A 10840-nucleotide genomic window follows, 5' to 3' on the forward strand; every position below is an offset into this window, starting at 1 on the left:
CCTACCTACAACATTGTAGCTCTAAATTCAAAAAAAAAAAAAAAAAAAACTTTTGGTTTTACCCATTGATCAAAATGAACAAAGTGTGGAGTGCTCTACTTTTTAGAAAAGGGGTTGCATTTTGACCCACACAGCAGAACACAAACCCAAATGCCATCACATTTGAGCCAGAAACTGTGTAGAAGGGTCCACTGTTTAACCCTATGGAGCAGTCAGGTGCATGCCATGTTTCCTTTATGTAATGAAGAGAGGGCTGTGTGGCTTCATTGACTATAGAGGTTACTTGAGAGACTCTGAAAGCTGAATTTTAGAAACTTTGCATTTTCCCTGCAAAGGGAGATTCCAATACCTCATTCTTGAGATTGACTTGGGAGGAAGCCATCGATTATTTTTTTTTGTAAGAAATGAGAAATTCAGGGAGAATTCCAGTGGTACATGATTGCTTACTGCTGCTTGCTGCTTCCTACAGATATTGGCAATTCAGTTTCAAACACATTATGAAAGAAGGCAGTACTATATATATTTGGACTTACTTGAGATTTTTGGAGATTTCTAACTAGGGAATAGTTCCTAACCTTATAGGTCATGGTTGATTTTCCTTCCTGTGGACCCATTAAAAAAAATTATGCTATGGAATTGATTGTGGTAAACTTCTCTCTTTATAGTTGTTGATTTTGAATATATATGCATACTGTTAGAATGCATAATGCTTATATGGATTGCCGTACTTTTCTATGAAGCTTTTGGCTTGAAGGAAAGTTCCGTCTTCCTTGTTCATATAAATCATTTCTAGTAAATTACTTATTTCTATGAAGGCTTTAGGGATGATCTTGCTGCAAAGCCAGTGAATTAACCAGTCCTGGACATTTTTGTGTAAAACTTTCATGGTTAAGCTGATAATTTGGTGAGCTCAGGCTTCAAGCTTTGAGTCCTGCACAAAGGATGCTATCAAACTTTAAATCAAAACCCCTCATGATTATGAATTAGTCACAGGACAAACAGAACAGAGGGGCCTGAGGGAGAAGCAGCAAGCCCTATGCATTTCCCTGAGAGAGATGTAAGGCCCCAGTTATCCAAGGCATACAGGTGTCTGCTGATAAAGTAAAAGGAACAGGCTCAGATCTGCATTTTCATATGGGCAATTATGCGAGAGAAAGAGAGAGAGAGAGGAGGGTCCCAGCTCCCAAGTAGCATCCAGCCAGCGAAGTGGTGCCAACCCTTGTGAGTTCTGAGTTCTGGCTTCTGACAAAAGAGAAGGATTCGCGGACCTTGGGTTCCTTCCAACCTCTAAACGATAAATTTCTACCAACTTTAGACTCAGCCCCTTTTACTTTTTCTGTTGTCAACCATTCTTCACAACCAAGGAATGGAAACACTGCAACCTTTTTCCGTTTGACTTACCCTGATTCTCCCTCCTCCTCTCTAGGTTCTGCTCATTGACCCAAATGCAATTACTATCATGTTCGTACTATGTATTATGGAATCAAAGCTGTCTTGAACAGCATATGGATATGAAATCTTGATTCTCCGTGTAATAAGTAGGAAAAAGGTTACCAATATGTAGACATGTGTTTTTCGTGGGCAAGGATGGGAATCAACTTGTGTTCTACTTTCAAAAATTTTAATTTTCATGTAGTTGCAGTTTGAAATTTACGTCTTTTCAAATTAAATTGATTAACACATAAAGTGTTGGCCTGGTTGTATGAGTGATGCACTTACACCATCACAATGATGATAAATTCTTGGTTGGCTTGTATGGCACCTCTATTTCATGCCCATTTTGAGGCTTGGATGCATCAAGGGTAGTGGTGCCGGGGGTTCAGTGAAGCAATCTAGGGGCTGGACTGGCTTTATTCTGTTGTGTATGGTTGTTTGAAAAAAAAGGAAGCCAGCTGACGTGCATAACTAGGGTTGTGGCTTTTTTCTGCAGCAAAGTTCAACTTCACGGTTTTACAGCAGAGGAATTGGATCTCTGACTCTGGAAAAGAAAAAGGGAAAAGAATGAAAGTACCATTCATTTCAGCCAATGGTATTATTGGCATGGGCTTCAGATTGTGAAGCTCTTGGGTTTGGTCTAGTCCTATATATGAGTTGGGATCTGAGAGAGTGGCAGAGGTAGCAGGGTGAATAGAGGGGGGAAAAGAGGCTTAGAGCCAATTTAGACTTTATCCTTTTTTTTTTTTTTTACATATTGGTTATTAAGAGAAACCAGAGGCATGCAGTGTAGTGTGTAGATTATATATAGTATGATAAGGAACTAATTAAAGATAAAAGCAGGCATGAGGAAGAAAGAAACAAGAGAGAGATGGGAATCCAATTCATCCAACCACTCCCAGACAAATCAGTTTCAGAAGAGGAGAAGGAAGCTTTGCTTTATGATCCCATAAAAGAAGATGATGATCCGCAAAGGCCTTAAAACCGTAACCCAGATTTCTCACCTAACCCTTCTCTCTCGGCGTGCAGCTGGGGGATGGGGGTACATCTTTGCCCCACCACCTCCTTTCTTTCTCTCTTTAAACCCCTCCCCAACCCTACGACTTTCTCAAAGCTTAGAGACCAAACTCAAAAGCAGGAAAAGGAAAAGTGGCTGGCAGTTCAGGTGGAGTTGTTTCTTCTCTGGTGTCTACTTTATTGCCAATTTGCCAACTCAAAAGCTACTTGCTCACTTGCTGGGAGAAGAAAAGGATTGAGAAAGAGGTATGGGAGCATAATATCTCGATCAATTTTCAACTGCAACAGACCTCTTTTTCTCCTCTATATATATTCTCCTCCATATCCCCCCCACATATACATTTATTCAGGTGTCTTTGTTTCCCCTCAGATCAAGATGTGGTGCTTCCCCAATGCAGGAAATTTATTCTAATGCCACTAGTGCAGCACTTCAGATTGAAATCACCATCCTGGGCGTCGTGGTCACACATGAAGAGAGAGAGCTGGGAGTATATAATGAACATACAGATATACCAGTCAGTGTCAGTGTAATGAATTTTTCATTTAATCACTTCTGATTCATTCAGCTTCAGCAGCATGTCCATGCCTTCCCTTGCATACTTACATGCCTGGCTCCCTGTATGCCATTTGCAAAGTCCACCCGAGGATCGGTAGCCTTCGCGGATGGCGTGCGAGGAGCCATGCATGCATCTTGCTTAACCATTCCCTCTCCCTGCATGTCTCTAATCTTCTTCTCACTCTTCTCAATTTTATGTGCTGTTAGAGCTTTTTTGTTCCGTTGTTACTCCCACATGCACAAAGCTACAACATGTAAATCCCAAAGAAGAACATTTATAGATTTGTTCAGGCTTTGGTACTTGGTTAGGCATTTAGAAAACCCACATTTTCTTCCTTGTTAGCCTTTATAAAGGATCCTGAAAAGACTGAAACTCAAGTTCCAAAGTAATAAAACCGTCCTCAAACTTAAATAGTAGGATTAATGAATTTGGGAAGGTGTGGGGTGTGCCTGCCCCCATTGCCCAACTAAAGATCATATCACCCTATATATGGAAGTAAGACTAAGTACACCGCTTTTGATGTTTTTTCTTGCGATATGTAGCAATCATAGGTACTAAGTGCACCATAATGAAGCAAAGCCTCGGTCACTATGCTGACAATATCATGTGATGCATAACTTGTGGGACTGGAAAGCATTTATATCTTCTTGGTTTTATCCCAAAATCATTGACCAGTTTTAAAATTTTTGTGAAGTTCCCTGGTTTCATCACAGAACGGTTCCACAATTTTGAAAATTTTGTGCCCCACGGCGCAGAAATCATCTCAACCCTTGTATATATAAGGGTCCCCTCCCCTAATCACACCCATATGGAATCAAACATCCCTCTTGCAAACAACCATTAAGGTCATCCTTGGACAATAGTCTCCAATGACTGCTAGCCACCAAAGGCTTTTGACCGAGATGTCCCTGTCCTCTTGAGAAATAAACCAAGTATCACGAGCCCACCAAATTAATGGAGTTGTAGGGGAACATTCTTGTTTACCACGTGGATGAGCATACCTCATTTGAACCAATTAACACAGTTTTGAGTCCTAATTGTGACCCCTTTCATCAGGTATTGCATTGATACTCTCAATTCTTTTTTCTCTTTCTTCCATTATAACTTTAAGAAAGCCCATTGGGCTAGAAGTTACAAGCACAGTTTGGAGTAGCCAGGATGGCTGAATCACAGCGGGGGATCACCCGATTAAGGTGCGCTTACTGTGTTCAATTACACATCTTCATGTGACTCTCAATTTTGCTACTCCTTTAATTTTTCGTGTTTGTTAATTGATGAATGGAATTCACTATGACGTGGGTCAAAGAAACTGCAGAAACTATCAATGAGACTGAGATTTAACATCAAATAATACAGCATCCGTGTTAAGGGGACCAGAGCTCCCAGTCAAGGATGGGTTTGTGCTGGCGCTCTGCGTGCTGGTACTGGTGGAGGCCTTGGAGGAAATGGTTGGAAAAGAGCGCCTGTGGCCTATTTTAACGGCGGTGAGATCTGAAAGAAGTCCCGGTTGTGATATATGAACATCATTAACATTGATCTCATTAGTCAACATCTTCACGGCTGCTGACATTCGGGGGCGAAGGCCGCTGATCTCTTGCACACAAAGTAGGCCCACCTTTAAGAATTGAATAGCTTCTTCTTCAGGGAAGTCCTTTAGCGTGGGGTCGACTAGCTGCAGAAGTTTGTTATCCGTGTACATTTCCCATGCCTGCACAAGCACGTATGCCCATTGGTTCGTGCTGCCAAAATTACCTTACTCTTTTCCAGATAAATACAGAATTCTCTGCAGTTGTTCCCTTTTATAGCAGTAAAGGATCATATGGTTTGTAAAACAAAAGGTATATGTTTCTTGTATTTTAGTAAATTTGAGGTGGTTCTGTATGCTCTTGGGCAGCCTCAGTTCAAGGGTAGTAAGAATGGATAAAAATTTTACCTTTTCGACCAAATAATGTTCGCCGTGTTCTAAGTCATATTCCACGACTGAGTGGCCACTGATAATTTCAAGGAGGAGCACTCCAAAACTGTAAACATCTGATTTTCTTGTCAAACGCCCGCTAAGAGCATATTCTGGAGCAAGATAGCCTCTTTTGCATTGGCCATTGCAAGAAACCCCATTAGCATTAGGCTTTTAAAAACATAAGTAAACAAATATACCAAAAGACAAGGGTAATGGAAAGCAATGGGAGGAACCAATCGTTTCAACTTACAATGTCCCGGCAACACGAGTACTAATATGAGATCTGCTATCTACAAACAGCTTTGATAAGCCAAAATCTGAGATTTTGGGGGCGAGATTCTGATCTAGAAGTATATTGGCAGCCTTAATATCCCGATGTATGATATGGGGTTGAACTTCCTCATGGAGATAGGCGAGTCCCCGACCTACTCCCAATGAAATGCCCCGCCTTGCTTCCCAACCAAATTCCATCCTGTTCTGCTTTGCACCTATTAACCACACAAACAACATCAGTGACTTGATTTCATGTTTGCTTCAATTCATAGAGGGATGAGAAAAAGAGAAATGCAGACCAAGTAAGGTTTGTGCAAGGCTATTGTTCTCCATATAATCATAAACCAAAAATCTGCTAGCTCCCTCGACGCAACATCCTTGAAGGGTAACCAGATTTTCATGCTTGATATCTGTCAGTGCGGATAACTCAGAGACAAACTCCCTCTCCCCTCGCATCGATTCAATTTCAACTGAAAGTACCTTTACAGCCACTGTGGTCCCATCTCTTAGCTGGCCCTTCAAAGTCCAATCAACCCACATCCCAAAAAAAACAAACACTTTTATCAGCATCTCAAAAGGTGCCATTACCCGGATGTGTTAGCAACTAGTTTATATTATATTCCAATAATTTGCAGGTGAAGTGACAACCTTGTAGACAGAACCAAAGCCTCCTTCACCAATCTTGTTTGATGGGTGGAAGCTATCTGTGGCGATTTTCAATTCTTTATAAGAGAAGACTTGAAAATTTTCACTAGTGTTTCCTCCTGTTTCTGCAAATATGCGCAAAAAGCAATCAAAAGCTGATCCTCAGACAAATGGAAGAACATGGCAGAGCAGAGATTGAAACATAAATAGATGATCAACACAAATGATAATAAAGGGTAAGTGAGAAGAAACAGAAAGGAAGCAGAAAACTCGAAATTTACCTTGCCCGCTGCTGCTGCTTCGATCAACTTCCGGCGGTGATGATGGGGAGAAGCAATTTGAGAAAGAAAAAGAGAACTTCATATTGAAAGTACCCTCAATCGAGCTTGGTTTCTTGAAATTTTGGGTTCAGAATCTGATTTTCCATGGCTGATTGATGTGATGGAAAAGATAAAGATTGATAACAGGGAGCATGCAGTAGAAAATCCAGACGTCTACATAAAGGCGCTGCTGTACACAGAGAAGGTTCTGAGTTACCCACCAGTCTCCCATCTCATTTGTTATTTATTTATTAAAAAAAAAAAAAAAAACCATCTGACGAATTTTCATTTCTTTCCAATATTTTCCCATATCTTTCATTGTTCTGCCAATCATCACGTGGAATGAACGTGATTTGACCAAGTTCACCCCCTGCTTTTTGACTGTTCTATTCCAATATTTAATTATAAACCCTACCTAACAGGGAACTTGTGTTTTGATGGGGTGATTTGGTAAATATCTATTCCATTGCCACCGCCTTCTTCTCTCTTAGTGATGTCGAAAGAGAAGGAAGAGAGAGAGGGAGATTGTGCAGCTGATGATGATGCCGGCCGGCCGGCCGGTTTCACTGGAGAGGGAGGGAGAGGCGCGGAAGGAAAAAAAGAAAAAAAAAAAGGGTAATCTCGCACAAAAAAATTGAGCCGGCTCAGAGTGCAAAAAAAAAAAAAATTTTCACATTAAAACTAGTTTCCAGATTTTATAAAATTGGGTTCTAAAAAATATATATTTACCAAATCACCCCATCAAAACACAAGTTTCCTTTTCCAAACTTCCATTTTTAATTTCCTGTCTTGACTGTTTGATCGAAAATGAATGCAATTTAAAAATTATTATAATAATCCATCCAAGTTTATGATAATGGATTAGTTTAAATACATCATGTCCTCATCACCCCCACAATTATTTTTGAGGTTAGCTATGAATGAATCATCATCACTGCTTCCGTTGCAGCAACCATGGCCTTCCCCTGGTGGTGAATCTGGTCATTCCTTTTTGTTTTTTATCTTTTTGTCCTTTCACATCTGTTTTTTTTCCTTTCTTCTCCTTTCACACTTGTTTTGTTTACTCTCAAAATGCGAGGGGAAAGACGTAATCGTAATTTTAAAAAATAGTATTTAAAAATTATTCCTCAATTTTTATAAAATAAAAATTGAAAATATAAAATATTTTTAATAATATTAAAAATAATTTTATATCTAATATTTTATTTTTAATATTTTACATATTTGTATAATTATTTATTAATACAATTCTCAAAAAACAAGTAAAAACAATACAAAATAATTAAAAAATAGTTTTGAAAAACACAATTTTTTCTTTGTTATGAACAAAGAACATAAAATTGTTTTTAGTTATTAAACAGGTTTTTCAAGGCTTTTTGTAAACTTATCTAAAATACGGTTCCAAATAAACCTTTAATGTATTTAAAAATTTTATATTATAAATTTTTGAAAAAATAAATATCATGAAAAAACTATTTTCTTTTATATTTAGTTTATTGAAATATATAAAAATCAAATATAATTTAAATTTTAATATTTTTAAAGTAATTTAATATTTATACAAATAAAAGTAAAATAAATTTATTTAAAAAATATTTTATTAAAATGGATAAAATAATACTCAAATTTTAAATTTAACTCTTTCCATGTTTTTTCTTAAAAAGTAACATATTTTTAACATAAATATCATTTATCATTTCAAGTATTTATATGTAACTTTTAAAAGAAATTATTATTTTTACAAGAAAATAATCAAGGTATTTTTTTCAAATGATGTAAAATAAATAAATGATTAAATTTCAAATTTTGGGTTTTCAAATAGAAATATTTAGTTAAAAGTGATGAAATAATCCCTAAATTGTGAATCTAATCATTTCTATGTTTTTTCACAAAAAGTAACTTATTTTTTAAACAAATATCATTTATCATTTTAAGTATTTACACGTAGATTTAAAAAAAGAAAGTTATTTTTACAAAAAAAAAATAATAAAGATTTTTTTTTCAAATAAAGCAGAAAAAAAAAAAAAAGGATAGAATGTCAAATTTCAAATTTTGGGTTTTTGAAAAAAAAACCCTAAATTTAAATCCATCCATCAAAATAATTCAATAATTTTAAATCCATTTTTTTCAAAAAAAAAAAAAAAAGTAATGCAAGAGGAAGGGAGGGTATTGATAATTTGATATTAATTGATGTCAACAGAACTTAACTAGGAGCAGCGAGTCCACAATCCAAAGACCATTTCCCAGCCCGTTGAACTGGATCTTGAAGACCGCGTACAAAAATGAAAATGAAAATTTGATATTCCAAAATTTTGAAGCAGTCAAAGGACAACAATGGCTTGGAACCACCTCTCCTAGGGATGTTTTAAAATTGAACTGCTTTCAAAGGACAGATTCACATGTGGAGTCTAGTCTTCGAACTTTCAAGTTTTGAACCAACATAGTTGGTTTGAGCACTAATTGTCTTCTTAAATATCTGAAAAAAAAATTTGAGGGACGAGGGAAAGATTAGAAGCCCGATGATCTGCCAACCCAATTTCGTTTTCATTCCGCACTGTGGGAGACCCGGTTGCAGTCACCTCTATTTTTAATTCTTACCTTTGAAAATGAGGTCATAGTTTTGAAAGACCATGTGATTGCGAGACGGTCTGAAAGGGCAAACGAGTGGCGCGTGTTCAACACACCGAGTTTCTAGATGGTTGGAAATTCTTCAAAGTCATGGGCTTGATTTCTTGGCCAAACATAGAATGGGTTTCATGAAAGCCTAGCCTTTGCCTTTGATTTGGTATTCGAGAGTGACAAGGCGAGAGTATTCGAGAGAGAGAAGCCGAGAGTATTCGAGAGGAATGCGTCTCCTTTGCGCGTCTTCTTCAGTCTTCACCCGACCCCGTCTTTTCTTTCTTTTTAATCTTTCACTTTGAATACAAATGTAGAGTTAGAAATTTGAATAAAGAATGTGGAAAGGCGTATTAGACTAAATACTTGGTATATGATTGCTATGTTTATTAAATCTTTTGGAAAACATAACGAAAAGAAAGTGAATCGAAATTGTAAAAAAGGAAAACAAAATTGGAATGAAATTAGAATCACATATTCCTTCAAACATTTATAAAATTAAATGAAAATAAAAACAGTTCAAAGGGTTTATTTATTGGAATAATTGTGACATTTATGACCACATGAAATTAATCCCCATTATTCTAAAAGTTTGACCAAAACTTTGAACCTAATGTATTTACATTTTCCATATTATACGTTTAACGTATGTGAAAAGTTTAAATATATGAGGTATATGAAAATACACCGTATTCATAACTAAAGTCATGATCTTATCAAATTGTGTTAAGACATAATGGTCAAAGTTATGTGCTTCCGTTCAAGTTTTTATAGATTATGAATATTACATGGAATTGAAAAAAAGTTAAATCATATAATCTAGTATGAAATATTTATTTGTGAATCTTTATAAAAGGTCATTTGGTATGACATAAAAGGGTTTTTGGTTCCTCTCCCCACACTCATCTTGAGTTTGTAAGGTTTTTTATTATTTCTACAAACATTGAGTGAAAGAGAGTAAAGAGATGTAAGATACAAGGTGTTAATACAAATACAAGGTGATAAGGTGCTAATCAAAATAATTCGATAAAACTAACCTCACTTTTTTCCTCCCTCTCCTACTCAGTCTAGATCTTCAAACTTCTTAATTCAGTTTTTCCCTATTTGAAATAGGTGAATGAATGAAACTTTGATTTTTGATTCTTATTTGATCAATTCTTAGAAAGTCTTTTTTTAAAAGAAAGTTTTTTTTTGAAGGCTTTATATAAATTTCTATACGAATATGAGATAGTTAGTTTTTAGAAAATTATAATAATAGGTAAAATGTTTAACCTTTTAAAGGTGGGAGGAAAGAAAAAAGTAAAGTTGACTAAATATACTACTTATATTTTACGCTTTTGATGCTATTTTTGTTTTAGTTCATTAGTGGTGATCTTCGATAAAGGTATTCATTATAATTGTGTAGTTAACTTTATTATATTAATAAACATTACTTTCAAGTGGAAGGCATAACGCGTCTTTGAATTGGACACAAATTCAAAGCCCACTACTAATGAACAAGTAGTCCCATGACTCCCATCCCATGCCTTACTCTTCGAATGGTTTGGGCATAGTTTACAAAAAGATTATGATTGCCATTCCACTAGCATGAGCCACAACTCTAGACAAATATTGTGAACATTAAAGAAGGGTGTATTTCACACCTAAGGAAGTACTTACAAAGGAAAGGGTAGTCTTGGTTTTGGGCCATGTCCAACTCCCGTCGAGCATCAAGAACCCTGCTCCCTGTATATCGAACCACATTGGGTCACAGGGCCCAAGAACTCTCCTCCCTGTATACCCAGCGTAAGGAAATCATATTCCAACATTGTAACAACCCTAAATTATTCTAAATTATGGTTCTAAGTATGAAATAATGTAAACCTATCATTTTACTCCTCTTGGGTTTTAAATTTATATATTCAAAGAGAGCCCTACCACTATTTTTTTTTTTTTTTTAATTCCTATGGAATTTGTTGTCCCAAATGTCCATAGATTATTATTTAATAAGAAGAGATCCTATGGGCGTAATCTAAGAATAA

General features: G+C 36.3%; 1 protein-coding gene and 1 long non-coding RNA gene across 2 annotated transcripts; one reads left to right on the forward strand and one right to left on the reverse strand.

Moving 5' to 3' along the window:
* The first annotated feature begins 2184 nt into the window (after nucleotides 1-2184).
* Nucleotides 2185-3697, forward strand: LOC117920271. Its single transcript, XR_004652227.1, has 2 exons — nucleotides 2185-2697; nucleotides 2822-3697. It is a non-coding gene; the product is annotated as an uncharacterized LOC117920271 (long non-coding RNA).
* Nucleotides 3698-4072: 375 nt separating this feature from the next.
* Nucleotides 4073-6436, reverse strand: LOC117920268 (putative serine/threonine-protein kinase). Its single transcript, XM_034837699.1, has 6 exons — nucleotides 6165-6436; nucleotides 5887-6008; nucleotides 5538-5754; nucleotides 5216-5453; nucleotides 4942-5092; nucleotides 4073-4716 (listed from the first exon to the last, which is right to left on the reverse strand). Exons 1-6 carry the CDS (start codon nucleotides 6244-6246, stop codon nucleotides 4330-4332), a joined length of 1197 nt encoding a protein of 398 aa, XP_034693590.1. The 5' UTR covers nucleotides 6247-6436; the 3' UTR covers nucleotides 4073-4329.
* Between the last annotated feature and the right edge of the window lie 4404 nt (nucleotides 6437-10840).

Source organism: Vitis riparia, chromosome 8 (assembly GCF_004353265.1).
Source record: "Vitis riparia cultivar Riparia Gloire de Montpellier isolate 1030 chromosome 8, EGFV_Vit.rip_1.0, whole genome shotgun sequence".
In the NCBI taxonomy this organism is placed as follows: Eukaryota; Viridiplantae; Streptophyta; class Magnoliopsida; order Vitales; family Vitaceae; genus Vitis; species Vitis riparia.

Coding starts and splice junctions, on each gene's coding strand:
- LOC117920268 (XM_034837699.1), bottom strand. CDS start 6,246: ATGAAGTTCTCTTTTTCTTTCTCAAATTGCTTCTCCCCATCATCACCG. Junction 5,755..5,886: donor GCTTTGGTTCTGTCTACAAG/GTTGTCACTTCA, acceptor TGGACTTTGAAG/GGCCAGCTAAGAGATGGGAC. Junction 5,454..5,537: donor CCTTGCACAAACCTTACTTG/GTCTGCATTTCT, acceptor TGTGGTTAATAG/GTGCAAAGCAGAACAGGATG.